This window comes from Caretta caretta, chromosome 5 (assembly GCF_965140235.1).
Source record: "Caretta caretta isolate rCarCar2 chromosome 5, rCarCar1.hap1, whole genome shotgun sequence".
Taxonomy (NCBI): domain Eukaryota; kingdom Metazoa; phylum Chordata; order Testudines; family Cheloniidae; genus Caretta; species Caretta caretta.
The window spans coordinates 81,164,475-81,185,228 of NC_134210.1; the positions used below are offsets into that span (position 1 = coordinate 81,164,475).

Sequence of the window (20,754 nt, forward strand, 5' to 3'; positions counted from 1 at the left end):
CCCCCCAGATGCAAATGTTTCTATGCTCCCTCTATCATCTCCATCCCTGAGGTTATCACAGATTAGAAGGCAAAAAAAATATTTTTGAAGCTTATGCAGTGCTCCCACACTGATAGGGCACAGCTTAATGCATGGAGGCACTCAGTGGCAGAGGCCAGGAAAGAATTAAGTGAGCGCGAAGAGCGGAGGCAGGAGGCGATGCTGAGGCTAATGGGGGAGCAAGTGGACATGATGAAGCATCTGTTGGAGCTGAAGGAAAGCCAACAAGAGCACAGATCCCCGCTACATCCATTGTACAACCGCCTGCCCTCCTCCCCAAGTTCCATATCCTCCTCACCCAGATGCCCAAGAACGTGGAGGGGAGGCTCCAGGCACCCAACCCCTCCACTCCAGAGGATGGCCCAAGCAACAGAAGGCTGCCATTCAAACAGTTTTGATTTGTAGTGTGGCTACAATAAGCAATGTGATCTTGTCCTTCCCTCCTCTCTCACCCGGGCTACCTTGTCAGTTATCTCACTTTTTTTTTTTAAAATTAATAAAGAAAAAATGCATGGTTTCAAAACAATAGTTACTTTATTTCCTTTGCCAGCTGTGATCGAAGGGGGGAGGGTGGTTGGCTTACAGGAAATTAAAATCAACAAAGGGGGTAGGTTTGCAGCAAGGAGAAACACACACAACTGTCACACTGTAGGCTGGCCAATCATGAAACTGGTTTTCAAAGCCTCTCTAATGCGCAGTGCGCCTAGCTGTGCTCTTCTAATCATCCTGCTATCTGGCACCAGGCAATTTGCCTCAACCTTCCACCCCACCATAAACGTCTCCCCCTTACTTTCTCAGAAATTATGGAGCACACAGCAAGCAGCAATAACAATGGGAATGTTGGTTGCGCTGAGATCTAACCTAGTCAGCAAACAGCGTCAGCAAGCTTTGAAACATCCAAAGGCAGATTCTACCACCATTCTGCACTTGCTCAGCCTATAGTTGAACTGCTCCTTAGTACTGTCCAGGCTGCCTGTGTATGGCTTCATGAGCCATGGGAGTAAGGGGTAGACTGGGTCCCCAAGGATAACTATAAGCATTTCAACATCCCCAACAGTAATTTTCTGGTCTGGGAAGTAAGTCCCTTCTTGCAGCTGCTCGAACAGCCCGGAGTTCGTAAAGATGCAAGCATCATGCACCTTTCCCAGCCATCCCACCTTGATGTCGGTGAAATGTCCCTTGTGATCCACCAGTGCTTGCAGAACCATTGAGAAGTACCCCTTGCGGTTTACATACTGGTTGGCAATGTGGTCCAGTGCCAAAATAGGGATATGCATTCCGTCTATCACCCCACCACAGTTAGGGAACCCCATTGCAGCAAAGCCATCCAATATGACCTGCACATTTCTCATAGTCACTAACCTTGAGAACAGAATGTCAATGATTGCATTGGCTACTTGGATCACAGCAGTCCACACAAGTAGACTTGCCCACTCCAAATTGATTCCCGACTGACCGGTAGTAGTCAGGCGTTGCAAGTTTCCACAAGGCTATTGCCACTCGTTTCTCAACTGTCAGGACAGCTCTCATCTTGGTATTCCTGCACTTCAGGGCAGGGGAAAGCAACTCACAAAGTCCAAGGAAAGTGGCCTTATGCCTGCAAAAGTTTCGCAGCCACTATGAATCATCCCATACTCGCAACACTATGCGGTCGCACCAGACTGTGCTTGTTTGCCGGGCCCAGAATCAGTGTTCCACTGTATCAACCAGCCCCGCTGCCACCATGATGTCCCAATTGCCACAGCCCATGCTTTCAGGAAGTCAGTGTCCATGTCCTCATCACAATCATCCTCGTGCTGGCGTCTCTTAGCCCAGTTCTGCACATACTCCAGGATCATGCGCAAGGTGTTTACAATGCTCACAGCAGCAGCGGTGAACTGAGCGGGCTCCATGCTTGCCATGGTATGGCGTCTGCATGGATAACCCAGGAAAAAAGGCGTGAAATGATTGTCTGCCGTTGCTTTCACGGAGGGAGGGAGGGAGGGGCGACTGACAACGTGTACCCAAAACCACCTGCAATAATGTTTTTGCCCCATCAGGCATTGGGAGCTTAACCCAGAATTCCAATGGGCAGCGGAGACTACGAGAACTGTGGGATAGCTACCCACAGTGCACCACTCTGTAAGTCGATGCTAGCCACAGTATTGAGGACGCACTCTGCCGACTTAATGCGCTTAGTGGGGACGTACACAATTGACTGTATAAAATCTACTTCTATAAAATCGACCTAATTTTGTAGTGTAGACATACCCTTAGTCTGACTGATGCAGAGTCCAGAGAGAAGTGTAAATAACAGGAATTCTAACAAGGTGACCATTCCATCCTCTGTATAGCCTAAAGTATCACATCTGCCTGTCTTGCTACCAGCCAGTCTTTTATTGGAAATAGAGCCTGCCCTTCATGCTCCTCTAGTAATATGGGATTTTGAAGTGGATCCCATACCAAACCCCTGAACTAAAACACCCTGAAACTTAAGAGAAGTCCTCATTAGAAACCAAACTTTGTGATCAAGCATATGATCTTGCTAATGAAGCTGTATGGAACTATAGGAAGGAAAAGTATTGAAAGTACTGACCTATGTAAAGTATAATTTGCAGGTGTATTTGCAAAAAGGATGAACAGCATACATGGAGATGTGTTTATATTTAGCATGGATTGGCTAAATCCTTTTAGTTATGCTGAAAGATCTGAACCGTTTACTCAGCTGCTTGTCACAAACTAGGCACTGTATAAGTAGTGGGGCAGAGTTTGAAATATGTTGATTCTTTGACCTGTATCTCCTGCAATCTATGTTCTGGAATGTGTCTTTTCCTAAATAGTCTGCTACGGGACCTTGCTTCTTTTACACCATTTGCTGACCCGCATGTTCTGCAAAATTAGAATAAATTCAGACCTCTTCTGAAAACTCTAGACCCCAGAAAGGGGGAGGGGAATTGCTTTTGTTTCTTACATGCTTCACAAACTCTTGTTAGAGTAAAACATAGCTGATGAATTAACATTTACACTTGAGCGAGATAAAAAAAAAGAGTTCCTTACCTCAACCCACACCTATTGTGTGTAACAATCAAAACGAGGCCCTGGAAAAGATGAGCTAGTGTTTCAACATTCTTGATCTATGTTAGTGGATTGGTTTTCACATGAACTGCTACTTGTATATAACCAATAAGGTGACTGAAGTATTATATTATTTTGGCATTCTAACAATGTGATCATTTCATTTCAGATTAGTATTCCTGTGCTCTCCATAACACTAATAAAGAAAACCAAAACTGCCCTTCTGGTGCCAAATGCTCTGGTCATAGCAACAGTCAGTGACCGGGTAAGTGTGGGGTTATCTTTGACCTCTCTTGCTTTCTTCTCTACTTATTCCTAGAATTTGTCATGGTGGAATCTTGAGGGAGCAGTTGCCAGGTGGCTGTTTTAGAATATAGAGGCACAGACCAGTCCCATGTGGCCATTTTAGTGTTACACAAAACCTAGCCCTGCAGGATTTGACCAACTCTACAGCCTGAAGCACCCCTCTGAGGGGACCTTCTCTTTGCCTGTCCTGTGGGAAAGGGGTGCTTCAATCTTCCAGAGTATCATATTTCCCCTGGGACCCACAGGAGATGCAGCTTTTCAGGGTACTGAGAGAGGAGAGGGGTATAGAGAAGCAGGGCACCAGCAGCTCTCCATGGACCTGCAAACCTCCTAGATTACTACATGGCAATCCAGGATGGAGCTAAAACAGCTGAGGAAATGAACCTATTTTGGGGGCCCTTTATGAAGCTGCAGGGAGGCCTGTCCAGTGGCAGCAGGGCTTGGAGGGAAAAGTATCATCTACTGGATCAGCAGCCCCACCTCCTACAGCACCTCCGACTCTGCTTGGTGATCTCCTGTCTAACCAGTAACAATCTAATTTAGTTCAATTCCAACATAATAGCAGCCCATGTTAGTATTCAGGATTGTTTCTTCTTTTTTGTTGTCTTTTTTAAAAATATCTGAGAATTCCTACAATATCAATGGAAGGAGTCTGATTTTCAATATAATTTGACCAGGGAGGGAAGGGTAAGGCAAGTTGATTCCCGCCAATTTGAGTGGGATGGGGAAACTATACTGCACCTATTCTTATAGTCCTTACCAAGCAAAATTTCTGAATCTTACCTGGGTGTGGACTGCAGGCTTTGGCAAATTATGATAAGCCTTGTCCACATTTCTTTGTAAAACTCTTAAACTGTGTTCTTTACTTCATATCTTCTAGGCCATGCTTTACTATCTGCAGGCCTTTGAAAGTAATTGCTGAACCAGCAAGTGCACCCTGTTAATAATTGATAAGACGAAACTAGTGCAAAATATTTTTTCAAACAATAATTATGTAAATTATTACTTTTGTCTTTCAGTACATATTTGTCTCCTTACTCTCCAGAGACACAACCTACAAGCTATTAAAATCTGTCTGTAGACACTTAGAGGTAAGTATTGACAGAGTGAAGTTGTGAAGCTCAGTTATGTTCCTTATGACTGCTTTTTATTTTAAAGAATAGCAATTAGATAAGTATAATTATATATATAAATATTATATTATTTATTTAAAAATTGCCTTTCAGGATATAAGTGTTGGCAACAGTCCCAATCCTTCTTCCGCCGAAAACAGCTTCAGGGCCAATCGCCCTATGACCCTGTCTTTGGTAAGATGGTTTATTTTGCTTTTGATAAAGTTCCATTTATTAAAGTCCAAATTGTCCAAACTCTTCTCATGTCTCAAACTGAAGGAAAGCTTGACACACACATGTTCTGTCACCTCAGAAATCTCTGAATAAACTGCAAATGGTCGGTGATACCAGCACAGATGTAATCTTCTCTCCACAAGAATGATGCATGAATAGATGTGATGTCTGTATATGTGCTCTGTGTATATAACAGTGCCCGTTATTAAGGTCTGTGTGTGGGCTGTGTGCTGACTTGCATTTTTCTTCCTTTCCACATGCCTATATTTCCAGCAGTCAGTCTTTCACTATCATCTTTGCTAATTTAGAGTTGCAGTAAGTGGCTTCCCTTGCCACTGAAGGCAGAATAACAGGCTTCTCAAAGCTTCCACTTGCAAACTTTCCCCTACATGCCGGGTCAGTTCGTTGGTCTGAAGAAAAGCTGCTGTTCAGGAACTGACGTCAATAACCAAAAAGTTCAAGCTATAGCTATACTAAATTCTTCATCTATAGAGTGACACCTTTTTAATTTCTGCTGCTCTTGGTACAGATTTCAGATACAGGTAACCCAAAGTAATGGGGTAAAAACAAATAATCTTCATAATTTTAGGCCTTGCCTGTTCTTTTCCATGACTTTTTTGTCCCTTCAGGATTTCAATGAAGACTACTCAGATCTGGAAGGTATAGTGCACCGTCGGAGACAAGAGTTGGAAGAGTCTAGTAGTACTGGCTCTCAGACCCCTGAATCAGAACACTTCCAAGGTCAGCATAATCTCAATATTTTAAGACTGAAAGTATTTAGAGCAGTGTTTTCCAAAATGTGGGGTACATCCTCCAAAGGTCAGGTGACATGAAAGTTTAGCCTTGAGAGTACAGATGGATGTCTCAATTTCTCCAGAGTCTCAGCTTTGATTTAAAAAAAATTGTCTAGCTGTCCTGGGTTGTGAAGAAAACCTTCAGAACATAATCCAAGTGTAACCAAGGCAACAACATCTGCCGAAGTCTGCTGGCAGCCTGAAGCAATGGTTCTGAGGTGTGAATTGCACCATTCATTTCAGTGGGTGTTAAATCAAATGCTAATGACCATGCTTTAGATATCCACATTCCCCATCAAATCATTTAGGAATGGAGAGGAAGTATCATACTATGAAGATCTACACCATGTTTTCCCAAAGTGTGGTTTGGGTGGAGGAGAGGAAAGGACAGAAGATGGATAAATTAAGATAAGTAGGCCTTTAACATTACATCCAGCTTCCAGCCATTGGGTGGTGTTATCCCTTTGTCTGCTGATTAGAGCACTCTCTACTATCAAAAACTTTCTTTGCATGTAGGTACTTATAGATACCTCTTAACCTTCTTTTAAATATGCTAATAGATCAAGCTGCTTTACTCTTGCTTCAGGCATATTTTCCACACTTTGAATCATTCTTGTAGCTCTTTTCTGAATCCATTCCAATCTTTCAACCTCCTTTTAGAAGTTTGAACGCCCGAACTGAATCCAGTAGTCTAGCAAGAGGAAGCATGATCCAGTTTAAGGTGCTAGACTGGAATTTGGATTCAGTTGCCTGCTCTGCCTCAGACTTCCTGTGGGACCTTAGAGTTCGTTTCCCAGTTCCCTATCTGCAAAATAGGGTAGTAGCATTTCTAACAGGGATGGAGTGAAAATAAATACATTAAAGAATGAGGCACTCAGTTACTATGGTAATGGGACATATATAACCACCTTAGATAGATAGTAATGGTCTCAGCAATACCGTATATAGAGATAAGACCACTTCCCTATTTCTACTTGGTATTCCCATTTGCTAGGCTTCTCAGAGTATGTCTACGCTCCAGCTGAGAGCATGCTTCCCAGGGCGAGTAGACAAGACATGCATTAGCTCTACTCAATCGAGCATGCTAAAAATAGCCATGTAGCCCTGATAGCACGGGCAGTGGCTCAGGCTAGCCACCCGAGTACAAACTCACCTGGACCCCTTCGGTATGTATTTGGGCACCTAGTCCAAGCTGCCACCCCCAGCTATACAGCTATTTCTAGCACATTCGCTCAAACAGAGCTAGCGTGTGTCTATCTACTCACACTGGGAAGCAAAGTGAAGCACTTGCACTTACATTGTAAGTCTTTTTGTACAGGGCCAGCCCTATGTTTTTTGTCGCACAGGGCACAAAATATTTTTTGTGCCCCCAAGCATGGTAACTTGCCACCCTGCAATGTTGGCACTCAGGGCAGCCATCCTGGTCTCCTGCCCTGAGGCTCGGTCTGTCTTTGCAGAGTTAAGGGCATTAAACTCTGTTCCTAGGATCAAGAACCTAATTTACTTTTCACTTCGAGTGACTGGGGTGATTTGTATATGCGTTTGTACAGGAAACCAGATTAAGTTCATGAAGTATTGTCTACTGCATTAATTTTCAGTTTTATATGTCAAGTAGCAATGTAACTTTCTCCTTCTCTGCTGATCCATTCCTAATATGAACAGCTGAATTCCTGCTTTATCCCATATAAGTTTAAGTAAATATGTGCTTTTGTGTCATGGTGCTAGATAGATAAAACAAAAACTATGTATCCTTGAAGCCTTGGGAAGTATCGCAGATGTTTCAGTTTTTCCACCATTTTATTAGAAGAGGCTGGCTTTGGCCATATGAGCTTATTCACTCAAGGTTCTTTGAACAGTATCTGCAAATGCCTCAATATATACAAAGTTATCCTTCCTTAGCTCTGTGTTTGCTTGATGTAATTTCTTTCTGTAACCAGTCATCCCAAAACATTGCATGAGGAAGGCGGGAGGCAGAGAGGATTTTGTTGCATCCTTTAATTATAATGGGAATAGTGGAGTGTCAATCTTTGCAATCTAAAGAAATAAGGCAAAAATCTGCTATGTTACACTAGTGTAAGTAGTGCCAATGTGCCCTGAGTGTCTAGTACTTAAGTTATTTTACACCTCTTGGGCCATTCTGTGTTCTACCTTGCAATTCCAAATCATTATCTGTATCATATGAAAAGCCATTTTAATAACAGTAACTTCAAATGAGGCAGTGTATCAATCCTCTTTTGTTTAGAATAGCCTAAATTATTTTTGGGAAACTGTTTTGTGCTAGTCAGGAGGTCAGACTAGATGATCACAATCGTCCCCTCTGGCCTTAGAATCTATGAATCTATTAACTGGGTTAGGTTTAATTTAGCAGGGCTTTTTACTTGCCACAAAGTTTTATTTCCCCCCATGTTTACCACGTGGGTTTCTGAAATGACTATTTGGTGGTGTTAGGGAGCAACAACTAAACTGCTGTGTTGCTACCACCCGCTGAACACATTTCAGTTTCAGCTCACATTTCCATGGCAGTATGGCTATCTCCCCAGTTATATGGCCAGCTTTTCTAATACTTGCATTCTCTAGGCTGCTTCAAGAGTGTAGAATTCTGTCCTGCAGGAACTAAGAACTTCCTTGTACCACTCTATTCAAAGTGCACTTCTCTAACCTGCTTTCACAAGTAAAAGCCCAGCATCCCATTTTAGTTTTAAAAAAACTAGCTTAATGCATCATTGCGACATACTCAGATACCACAGTTACAGGTATGCTATAAGAACCTGAACTGAATAGAATTAGTTTAATTGGATTCCTAAATATAACTACCATCCAATTTCCAGCAAAATAAATTGGCAGTCAAAGAGAATGGCTGGTCAGTGCGTGGCTAATGGCAGAACCTGTGCTTTAGTCACATTGACCTGATAAAAAGAAAAGGAGTACTTGTGGCACCTTAGAGACTAACCAATTTATTTGAGTATGAGCTTTCGTGAGCTACAGCTCACTTCATCGGATGCATACCGTGGAAACTGCAGCAGACTTTATATACACACAGAGAATATGAAACAAAACCTCCTCCCACCCCACTGTCCTGCTGGTAATAGCTTATCTAAAGTGATCATCAGGTTGGGCCATTTCCAGCACAAATCCAGGTTTTCTCACCCTCCACCCCCCCACACAAACTCACTATCTTGCTGGTGATAGCTCATCCAAAGTGACCACTCTCCCTACAATGTGTATGATAATCAAGGTGGGCCATTTCCAGCACAAATCCAGGTTCTCTCACCCCCCTCCCAAAAACCACACACACAAACTCACTATCTTGCTGGTAATAGCTCATCCAAAGTGACCACTCTCCCTACAATGTGCATGATAATCAAGGTGGGCCATTTCCAGCACAAATCCAGGTTTTCTCACCCCCCCCCACCCCCATACACACACAAACTCACTCTCCTGCTGGTAATAGCTCATCCAAACTGACCACTCTCCAAGTTTAAATCCAAGTTAAACCAGAACATCGGGGGGGGGGGGGTAGGAAAAAACAAGGAGCCTATTTCCCCTTGTTTTTTCCTACCCCCCCCCCCCAGATGTTCTGGTTTAACTTGGATTTAAACTTGGAGAGTGGTCAGTTTGGATGAGCTATTACCAGCAGGAGAGTGAGTTTGTGTGTGTATGGGGGTGGGGGTGGGTGTGTGAGAAAACCTGGATTTGTGCTGGAAATGGCCCACCTTGATTATCATGCACATTGTAGGGAGAGTGGTCACTTTGGATGAGCTATCACCAGCAGGAGAGTGAATTTGTGTGGGGGGGTGGAGGGTGAGAAAACCTGGATTTGTGCTGGAAATGGCCCAACCTGATGATCACTTTAGATAAGCTATTACCAGCAGGACAGTGGGGTGGGAGGAGGTATTGTTCCATATTCTCTGTGTGTATATAAAGTCTGCTGCAGTTTCCACGGTATGCATCCGATGAAGTGAGCTGTAGCTCACAAAAGCTCATGCTCAAATAAATTGGTTAGTCTCTAAGGTGCCACAAGTACTCCTTTTCTTTTTGCGAATACAGACTAACACGGCTGTTACTCTGAAAATTGACCTGATAGTGGTTTTTACCAAAATAGCAAGCTATTATTTTCAGTGCTCTTGGTTTCAAAAGGGGAGGTTCTAGGATTAGTAACCATGTCATCAACATGTCACTTCCACTCATAATATAGGAAACCTTCTTTTAGGACTAAATATTTGTTTGTACCTTCTTGAAGAGGAGATAGAGTAATTTTCAAAAAACAAAACAAAACATATTTCCTTTTTGCTTTCCTCCAACAAAAAATGAATAGTGGACACACTTGTGCTTCTGCCCAACACATGCCTGCATCCAAGTTCTTAAAATTCCAAGTACTCAGATTTTGTGAGAACTCAATTGCAAGAACAAAACTTTAATTTTAATTAAATAAAAGAGAGAGCCACCCTTTAGAATATTAGGAAGCAAGTGTGTTTATTGGAGCTACCCTTTTTAAAAGTAGTAGTGATCCAATGCCCTAAAGTTCATGATATTGCTACTGCACTGGTTTGGATCACTACTATAGAATATTTGTGTCTAGTATTTGTACATGTTCTTCACTGATAGATGGCAATGCTCATGAGCATTGCCATCTAACTTTAAACTTGCCAAAGGAACTTGAAACTTGAATACATTATAGCAAAGCATTTCACCACTGCTTTTTTTTAAGCTTGTAAAATATGTTGAACTACTATGCAGATTGTACTAAAATCTTAAGATGAATCTTCTAATTAAGCCACCTGTATCCAGATCCCAGAAGGGCTTCCCTTCAGATCTTCATATTGGGAGAAACTGTTTTAGCTGACCTTAAACATTTTCCTTTGTGCTTCATTTAATTTAAAATCCAATCTTGTTTTTGACAGATTACCATGTCATTGAGACCCAGACTCATCTGAAAGTTGCCAAGGCAGAAGCAAAGTCTATCCATACAGACCTACGCAGTAAACATATGCCTGAAGGAACAGGCAGGAACATTCCCAGAAATGGTAAAGAACCAAAGCTAGATCTTTAGCTGGTATAAATTGGTGTAGCTCCACATAAGTGCAGGCCAATTTACATCAGTAGGGTATCTGTCTCTTACTGTTTACATCCTTTGCCACATATTTGCAAAGTCTCTTTTGTTGTGCTACGTCAGTCCAGTTTGATCAAAATAATTCTGTTCTTCTCACAACAGGCCAGACTGGAGCCTTTGGATTCTTCCACAGAGTGAAGTCCCACAGATTTTTGTCTCTGAACCACATACTTGTTATCTATGCAGTTCTGTAAGTGAACAGTTCTTTACCAAGACCATCAGAGTCTCCTCATACCTTTATTACACCAGTCTTACAACAGGGCTGATTTCAATGGACTTGCACCCCCACCCAGTGTAAAACTAGAAGCATGTTTAAAAGCGGGTTTCTTCATTCCTCCTTGTTTGTGTACCAGTAATAGGATTTTACAGTAAAATGTGTTCTGCTGCATAAAAGCCAGCAGAAGAATACCATTTCTTGTAAACTTTCTAAATTGCTCAAAGAAGTGCTCCAGGGTAGGTGTGGATTTTCTAGCCTATGCCCTAGAGAAACCTCTGTGGTGATTGTGACAGCTAAGTTTAAGAACACTACATAAATGTCCACCCAAATAACACTTAGCACTGCTGTAGACTCTAAGGATGAGATTTTTCAAAGTTACCTGAAACATGTGGGCACCAGATGAATTGAGAGTCCAGTGCTCTAAGGCAGCTTTGAAAATCCCACGCTTGGAATTGTACAGTGCACAAATAACTTTATTCACTGATTTTTAAAATGACAAGTATTATCAAACTTCTTTTTGGATACATCTGTCTGAGGGTACTATGTTCCAACTAACGCAGTTGTCTTGTCCTTTATTTTTCCCCTGCAGTGTCTGTGTCCTAGTCCTATCTACCTTCTACATGAGATATAAAATCAATGTTCTGGAGGAACAGCTAGTCTCCATGGCTTCCTTTGTTGCCTCCCATATTAATGAGTAAGAAGACATCATTTTTAAAGGAGAATAATAATCTTCTGTTTTACACGCTAAGCCCTGCTGGACACCTGTCTTCTTCAAAACCTCATGATAATTGACAACAATTTAGTGCTATGCAGTTCTTGAGCCTGCATTAGTCTCATCTCATAACTTCTTCTGTTTCTCAGGAGCATTGGGGTAAAAGTACTTCAAGAGAATTTAGGTATAACCTGGATTTAAGCAAATTTCAGTTAATTGGGACTAAAGGTGACACAGGGTGTTATGGGACAATCTAGAGTTGGACTGTACCCTCCCTTCAAAGAGGCATATTTCAGAGTTCCTGAAACTGGCTGTTCTGCAAAGGAAACCTGTATTCTCCAGGTGCTATCTGGCTAGCTTTAGACCAGGGGTCTAAAACACACAGCCCACAAGCCACGAGTTATTTCCTGTGGCTCAGCATAGCTCCTCTCACCCCCCGCTCCACCTCCTCCTCCTTCCACCCCCCCACACCCCAGCACACCATGTCCTCTAGACAGTTCTTTGGCCGCACTTAAGACTTTCCAGGAGGGGGGGGGAGGAGGGGGGACACAGCGCGCTCAGAGCAGGAGGTGGAGAAGAGGCAGGGCTAGGGTGGAGATTTGGTGAAGGGGTTGGAATAGGGGCAGGGAAGGGGCAGGTCCTCATGGAGTGGGGGTGGGGCCGGGGCAGAGGGGGGCGCTTTTGTATCTTTGTATGAAAAGGTTCAGCAATGCAGCCCTCGGGCCAATGTACTAGTCTTCATGTGGCCCTCGTGGTGATTTGAGTTTGAGATCCCTGCTTTAGACAGGTCAGAACCTGCAGGCAGGTTCATCTGATTGTGTGCACTGTGGGGAAAAGGGTTCCTGAAGGTTTGGGCTCCCTTCATCTTCAGGCTACACCCCTCCTACTGCACCAGTACCCCATTTTGTGATGCAGCACAAAGGAAAGGAAAAGGTTTACTCCCTCAAGAATTTGGACTGCTCTGAGTGCCAGTGTGGCCATCATCAGCATAAATTAGAGCAGGCAAAAAGTCCTTTAATTTACAGCAGCCTCCTGAAGGGCACCTATAGACTGCTACACAGTTCAGAGCAGGCTGGAACCCCCCATAGTGTTGTGCACTATGGGCCTGCCCCCTCCACCAGAAATTGTTAAGGCCACTTATGTCTGCTGTGCGTTCGCTAGGGGAATTTTCCCATGACCCTTGTGGCCCAGTTCCATTCCCTCAATGTTGCAGCAGCATGCAGAGCTCAGGTCAGGGGAAAAATTTGTCCCCAGTGGCTGTTTTCTTGCTTCATAGATTTAGGTCTGATCTACACTAGAAGGGGTTTGCTGGTATAGCTATACTGGTATAATTATATTGGCAACCCCCCCACTGGGGACATAGTTTATATAGATGGGGGGGTGGGGTTGTTTTTTGGGTCTTTTTGCAGGTATACCTTATACCAGTTTTTCAAATAAAATAAGCTATACCAGCTCAAGGACATTTTTGTCATTATAACTGTGCCTACACTAAGGCTTTGTCAGCATAGCTATGTTGGTAGGGGGCTTGATTTTTTTCCCCATACTCCTAACTGACATAGCTCTACAAGCAAAACTTTTAAGTGCAGACCTAGCCTTAAACTGTAAAATATATTAATGGGGAAAGGGGAGAAGCAGCTAGGAAAATACAAGGTTTCAGAGTAGCAGCTATGTTAGTCTGTATTCGCAAAAAGAAAAGGAGTACTGGTGGCACTTTAGAGACTAACAAATTTATTTGAGCATAAGTTTTCATGAGCTACAGCATCCGATGAAGTGAGCTGTAGTTCACGAAAGCTTATGCTCAAATAAATTTGGTGGTCTCTAAGGTGCCACAAGTATTCCTTTTCTTTTTAGGAAAATACAAGTAATTCAGTTAATGTTAATGTCAATATCAATAACCTAATCCACTAACTCATGAATAAAGAAAAGGAGTACTTGTAGCACCTTAGAGACTAACCAATTTATTTGAGCATGAGCTTTCGTGAGCTACAGCCCACTTCATCAGATGCATACATCTGATGAAGTGAGCTGTAGCTCACGAAAGCTCATGCTCAAATAAATTGGTTAGTCTCTAAGGTGCTACAAGTACTCCTTTTCTTTTTGCGAATACAGACTAACACGGCTGTTACTCTGAAACCTAACTCATGAATATTTATTCTTACTGACTAGTATGTACTCTGAATAGGACTATATTGCACTAAAAACATAGAAGATGTCAGATCTAATAAGCATTTATTTCTAGTACAGCCATTGTGGTACTCAGGGATCATTCAGTGCTTAAGGTGCTTGCAGGAGATCAAGTTTATTCTGTGTTTGCTTCCAGTTGGCTGTGCTTAACAAGAGCTTCACGGTGCCCCATCCAGACTCTGTCTGGTAATCTCAGCCATTGAAGGCACAATCCCCAATACCACACCAATAAACTCTCATCTGCACTTTCAGGTGGTTTAAAATAGATTTCCATGCACCAAAACAATGGCCTCAGTTAATGGAAAAGGCAATAAAAAGTAAGTAGTGTGTGGAGACTTTGGATTAACCCTTCGGACCCTCCAAATAAACATTCATCATCCTGGGTAAAAGGCAGTGAGGTACATAGTATATTTATAAGCAATTCACTGACCCTCCTGAGGTACCTAAGCAAACACAGGGCCTGCTCCTCGTTACATCATAGTTCCCTCTCCAGGCCCCATTTCTTTGCTGTTTTTATAAACAAAAAAACAAATAACGTTTCCTTTGCCAACCTCATTCTGCACCTACCTGTTGTCGGGAGGCAACCTAGTCTTCAGCACAGAGCAGCTGGGGGCTCTATGAAAGTCTGACAATACAGATTTTTCCCCAGGCTCCTCCTACATTCTGTCTGCTGGAAGCACATAATTCCCGAGCTCAGGGAAGGAATGGGACCCAGCAGGAGGGAGATAGCTGTCTTTAAGAGAGCCAATTAGAGAAGAAATAGTTATTCCACAGCAGGGCAGAGCACAACTTGCTTCAGCTAGGGCTCCTGACCCAGCACTGGTCTAAGCCCCAGAAACTTAAGATCCTACCCAGACATAGCAATGCCTAGTCGCTGCACCAAAACCATAGCTAGTGGGGTTCACAGGTGGATATAGTAGGGGAAACTGACTAGTTTATTTAGCATTACATTCAAGAATGGACTATATTCTCTCCCCCATGTGACTGTGAACCTTCCTAATCTAGCATGCAAAAAACAGTTAAAAATCAAATAGTAAACCAGCATGCAAAACTGCAGCAGCAGGTGTTGTACCCGGAAATGTTGACACAGTCTGCCCGCTGGCGAAGCACGCCCTGAAAAGCAAGCAGCCAAAGAAAGCAACAAAAAGCTAAAGCTAAACTTAACACAAGGCAGTGCCGTACCCAGAATGGGTGGGCCTGTCTGCAAAGTATTGAAAAGGCCCAATCTCTTGGGTCAAGTTACATTACACTTCTAACTCCATTTTCCTGAGGCAGTCCTCCATGAATAAAACATTCCATGACAAAAACACTCCAGGCCATTTAGAGAAACTATTGCACCATTTAGGGTCTAATTCTGCTCTCAGTTACTTCTGCAGGTTCCACTGACAGTGGGGGTAGTGTGTATCTAGTAGAGGGCAGAGTTAGGCTCTTGATTATTAATTTAAAGGAGTAAGAAGGGAAAAATGCCTTATCCTTAACTGGAATGCCTGGAAAGCTGTTCATCCACTGGTTTTTCCCTTATTTAGAGTGTGTGAGACTGTTATGGCCCCTTCAAACCACTTTGATAATGGAGGGAGAGTCATTCCAATGTGGTCCAAACTTTTAAAGGATATAGAGTGATCCTAATGTGCACTTTCCACAGTTTTTTTTCCCCACTTTGTTTGGATCCATGTCATAAGACACAAGCATACTTAGAGGGGTTTTACTAATAAAAATGCTTAATTTCCATCTTGGTTTCTGTAGAATTAGTCTGGTAAAGAATGTAGTCTGGGGGCACAAATTACATTACAGAAATACTGTGCTAAATAAGTATCGCACTAACAATGTTCCCATTCAAATCATTCATTGCTCTCTATATAAAATTTCTATTACATGTCCTCATCTTTGCTTTTCTCCTTCACATCTCATTCTTTTGTTTAACAGCCAGCCAGTGCAACAAGGCCTGGGATCCCATCTGCAAATTAATGCTGATGCCCTCTGTGGTGAACTAACAGCTAACCTCATAAAATTGGAAAAGGTAATTTATTGAGATGAATAAAATAAGGCAAGTACTTAAATGCCCAATACTCAGCATACATGATGAGGACAGCAGGTCCTTGTCAAACCACTGATGTTTGTCTTTCCCAAAAGTTTTTGGGAAAGATTTGCTTTTGTAGATCTCAGAACAGCATCTCTGGAAGAGTGTGCACCACCTTCCTGAGGTGAGATGGTTCTTGGACAATGGCATAAATTAATAGTTAAGCCCGAGCACCTGTGTCAGTATATGTGAGTGCTCCCTTATGAGAGGTTGAGAGATCAATTGCCATTTAATTACTCTGAAACCTCCAGTGATTTGTTGTGTTTATGATCAGTTAATGACCTTCATTTTTGGCTGGTAAGGCAACAGATTTTTGATATTACCTTTCTTAGGTGATCTGTTTCTTCAGCCTGTTTTGTCCAAACAATAAAAGCTGCTGGAATGCCAGTGTTCACCTACAAAGTGGGTATTTAGTAATAGCCTGTTACTGCTTGGTAACATGAATGCACCAGCCATTTGTTCCCTGCAGATGACCTCTTCTCTCTTCCATTTACTAATTGCAGAACTAAATGTATTTGCTTTCCCCAGCTGGAAAATCAAACAAAAGAAGGGTAGGCAGGAAGGTATATTTTCAATTGGTTACATTTGTATTTCAAGTGCAGTAAACTGATAATTAAAACTAAGGTGTTTCATTTTTTTCCACTGACACAGCATGTAAGTTATATTTCTACTGTAATAACCCTTTATTTGAATTCCTACATACTAAAATCACATGAGTGTTTGTTTCTAAAATGTTGATAGCTTGCCAAGGTCTTTAATACAGTTTGTTTTTCAAGAGCAAACTTTTCAGGTTGCATGTCACTGAGATTATTTAATATCACTGGTTTCAGAGTAACAGCCGTGTTAGTCTGTATCCACAAAAAGAAAAGGAGGACTTGTGGCACCTTAGAGACTAACCAATTTATTTGAGCATAAGCTTTCATGAGCTACAGCTCACTTCATCGGATGCATTCACATTTTCCACTAATTTTCCACTTTTCTTAATATCCGTGCTAGCTATATGTCAAAGGTTTCAGAACAACTTTGCTACCAAGGAAATGGGGCTTGATTCTTTCCTCAGTGTAAATCTGAAGTCATTCCATTGACTTCAGTGTCAATGTTTACTAGTTTAAAACTAGTGAGTGAGAGGAGATAACTCACTATATGGTAAGATATATTCAGAGACTGCTCCTGCAGTCTTGACCCAAGTACACAGGCCAAATCATTACAATGGGATTTCTCATATAAAGACTAATGCTTCAGTTCAGCAAAGCACATGAGCATGTTCTGAAGTCTCATTGATTTCAGTGGGACTTGAGCCTATGCTTAAAGTTAAATGCTTTGCTCAACTGAGGCCAAAAGAATTTTCCCACCTCCACCCTGTCTCTTCCCTGCCCAGTTCTGCCCCCTCCCCCAAGCACGCTGTGCCCTCACTCCTCTCCCCTCCCACCCCCCTAGTGCCTCCTCACACCATGAAACATCTGATCCCCGGCAGGCAGTAGGCACTGAGAGGGAGGGGGAGACGCTGATTGGTGGGGCCCGCTGGCAGGTCGGAGGCGCTGGGGGAAGGGGAAGGTTCTGGTAGGGGGGCTCCTCCTTGTCCAGCTGCCTGCCGCTCACCTCCCCATCCGCTTCCTCACCCCACTCACCCTCCCGCCTCACCTCCCCGCCTGCCTCCTCACAATTTTATCGCAGTGCGGGGACCCCACAAAGCATGAGACCCAGGGCAGTCGCCCCGATTTGCCGTACTCAAGAGACAGCTCTGTACCTGGCTGATACACATGGATGTTGGGTTGACTTCAGTATAGCAACCATTTTAAAAGGGTATAAATAGCAGTGCCAGAATTAAGTGGTGCATTCAGACTTGCACTGAAGAATGCCTTCTAACTGTGTGAATAAGAAGTAAGTTTATCTGAACCTTCTGTTCTTCTTTAAGATACAAAACAACTTACAAAGACTACTTGAAGATGGTGATTGAAACCTTCATGTTCTGGACTACTTCATACCTCATTCTCCTATGTCTGATAAGCAGCATCAAACACTGCAGTGAACTCTGCAGGCTGGAGTTCGTGTTCCATTTTTTTTTTTAATCTAAAGCCACACTTAGACTCCTGCAGTAGCTCCTCTATCTCAAGAATCTGGAGAGTGGTTTATTCTTGTGCAATAAAATATATCTGTGTATTCTGACAATAATGTCTTTCCATTGCTAGTCACACATCAGTAGACACAATGTGATTTTTATAGTTTGGGGCCAAATTCTGTTCTTGGTTACTCCAGTGTAAATCTGGAGTAACTCCCTTTATCTCTATTTGTTTTTCCATTTACATGGATGTGACAGAGCAGAATTTGGTCCTGGATGTACAGCTACAGAACCATCATGTGCAAATGCTTGTTGTCTTTTGGAGAGAGCACCTGTCTCTCTAATATTACTGTAGTTATGAATAAACACTCCATTTTTAGTTTTCTTCTCTTCTGCCCCAGTTCCCCAAAATCTATGCATGTGTCAAACAACTTCATGTCTGGTCTCTCTGGGCCTGATTCTCTGAGGTGCTGAGTGCACTCTTCTCCTTATGTGCCAGATTCTCAGCTGGTGTAAATCAGCACAACTCCATTCACTTCATTGGAGCTATACCAGCTTAATGCCAGCTGAGGATCTGGCCCATTGACTTCAATGCAAATTAAGCGCCCAGTAGATGACAAGATCAAGCCCTATGCAATCACTCACAATTTTTACAGAATACCCCACCCACTATGAACTGTAGCTTCTGCAAACTGTTTATAAGGATAGCAGCCCAGGGTGCCACCTAAGCACAGTTTAAAATCTCCAGTATATTTTAAATCTATCATTGTAACACAGTTTGCTCATGATGCCCTCCAGTGCTAACACACTGTCAGCTTTTCAAAGGGTTGCATGAGGTCTTAGCTGTGCAGTTCCCATTCCAGTTACTGGGAGTCCCATAGCTAATTTGGTCACGGAAGATCCCACAGAGTCTATCACCCTTACACAATGGGAACTGTCAAGTTAATGAAAATACAAAGACAGAAGCTATTCTACTGGAGTGAACAGAAGAAAAATAGGTGTCCCTCTTGTTACATTGTTCTGTTTTCACAGAGCCTTAAATGATGAAAGGTTTCAGAGTAACAGCCGTGTTAGTCTGTATTTGCAAAAAGAAAAGGAGTACTTGTGGCACCTTAGAGATGAACAAATTTATTTGAGCATGAGCTTTCGTGAGCTACAGCTCACTTCATCGGATGCATACTGCTGCAGTTTCCATGGTCTCTAAGGTGCCACAAGTACTCCTTTTCTTTTTGTTAAATGATGAAGTAACTGTTGATTTTAACTCTTTGCTTTACCAAGTTGGTTGGTTGGTTTTCATGAGGCAATATTTAGAGTAGCATAAGATAGAGCCTGTAAGTAAACAGATTTTATATATGTATTTTTATAATTTCTGTGAAATGTACCTTATTTTGTTTAATAAAAAATAAACTTTTAAAAAGTTTGGTGCTTACAATTTTGCTTGTACATTCCACATGTGGCAGTTAGTTTTATACCATAAACAAAGCTGATACCGGTTTTTGCAATCTGAAATGTTGCTCTTACTCTGAATCTGTTTTGTGCCTCCAGAATCTGTTTTCAAACCTTCTTCTAATACATCATACTACACAAGGCAGCTAGGGCCTGATCAAAAGTCTAATGCAGGCCATGAGAGTCTTTCCATTGAAGGCTTTCATTCAGATTCTCAGTGTGGATGCATTTTTCCTCATCTCCGGCCACTGGAGAAGATCCTCAGCTGCTGTAAATCCATGTAACACCAGGGCCAATTTACACCAGCTGAGGATTTGCAGGAACAATTTTTATAGTGGGGATGCTGCTGATGGAAACCATGCATGTGGTGGTTCTTACTACTTCAAGCACAGGAGTGTTGGAGCCCCACCAGCACCCCTAGTTCTAGCACCAGTGAGGATCTGGCCAATATTTGTAACATGTTGCTGTGAACCTTGGGTAAACCTGTGCCTGAAGAATGTGGGACAGAAGCCTCTGTCGCCCTCAGCCTGTAGGCAAGGTGCAGCGATCTGCACAGCTGAGCCAGGGGACAGTCGTATATGGTGCACATGGGCACCTCTCCCATTCAGTGGATCTATTTCAGGTTGATGTGGTTTCCCCACAAATACACACCACAGTGAAGAGAGCACCACAAGGCTTGGCTCTTCAGCATGCTGGAAGTTAGAGTTCCACACTCAAGTGGCCACTTTCCATCCCACCCGAAACACAGATGGCAGAAGTTCCACTGAATGTACTCTTTGTGGCTGTAAAGTTTCTGGGAAGGTCTTTCATATTTACTTAGATGTATAAATATTACTAGTTGAGCAAACTGATAAACATCTTAAGATATTTCCACACACAACTTTTCACCTCACATTCCCAAATATGAGCCAAATTCTGCCCTCACTTGTGAGGTCAGTGGAGTTGTATGAGTGCAATGGAGGGCAGTAGCTGACTTCCACCAGAGAATTTAATGCAAGGGACAGGAGAGGCAACTGCCTTATCCAGGGGCTGGCTCAGCCCCTAGTGCAAGTTAGGACACTGCCGATAGCTGTCCTAATGTGATTCCGCTGCTGAGGATTATGGTAGTGAGGAATGGCCAAAACACTGGATCTCCCCAGTCTGATCTCCTCTCACCCTAACACAGCCTGGTCCATCCCACAACAGCCCCTGGAAACACCTGGTCTACAAGAGCTGTAGGCTAGCAGTAGACCTGGGCCTCAGAGTTTGCAGTATGAATTGTGTGCCAATGCTGGTAATAGATTTCTCCATGACGTTACTTGGAGAGATGTCAAAACAGAGATTGTACTAAATTTTTTTGCCTCTTGAGGCAACTTTAAGTAGAGTTGGGCAAAAAAAAAAAAATCAGTGTTTTGGTTTAGTGCTGAAAAC

The 20,754-nt window shown here is 42.7% G+C and overlaps 1 protein-coding gene across 3 annotated transcripts in view; it reads left to right on the top strand.

Moving 5' to 3' along the window:
• GRAMD2B (GRAM domain containing 2B) overlaps positions 1 to 19,315 on the top strand; it is a 75,892-nt gene extending 56,577 nt beyond the window's left edge. For all 3 annotated transcript variants that reach the window (XM_048851016.2, XM_048851017.2, XM_048851018.2), the window contains 9 exons: positions 3,263 to 3,358; positions 4,419 to 4,490; positions 4,626 to 4,706; positions 5,375 to 5,486; positions 10,441 to 10,563; positions 10,752 to 10,839; positions 11,456 to 11,560; positions 15,686 to 15,779; positions 17,755 to 19,315. In XM_048851016.2, coding sequence (XP_048706973.1) covers positions 3,263 to 3,358; positions 4,419 to 4,490; positions 4,626 to 4,706; positions 5,375 to 5,486; positions 10,441 to 10,563; positions 10,752 to 10,839; positions 11,456 to 11,560; positions 15,686 to 15,779; positions 17,755 to 17,796 — 813 coding nt within the window. In that variant the 3' untranslated portion in view covers positions 17,797 to 19,315. The remainder of the gene's footprint in view (positions 1 to 3,262; positions 3,359 to 4,418; positions 4,491 to 4,625; positions 4,707 to 5,374; positions 5,487 to 10,440; positions 10,564 to 10,751; positions 10,840 to 11,455; positions 11,561 to 15,685; positions 15,780 to 17,754) is intronic.
• Positions 19,316 to 20,754: the final 1,439 nt, after the last annotated feature.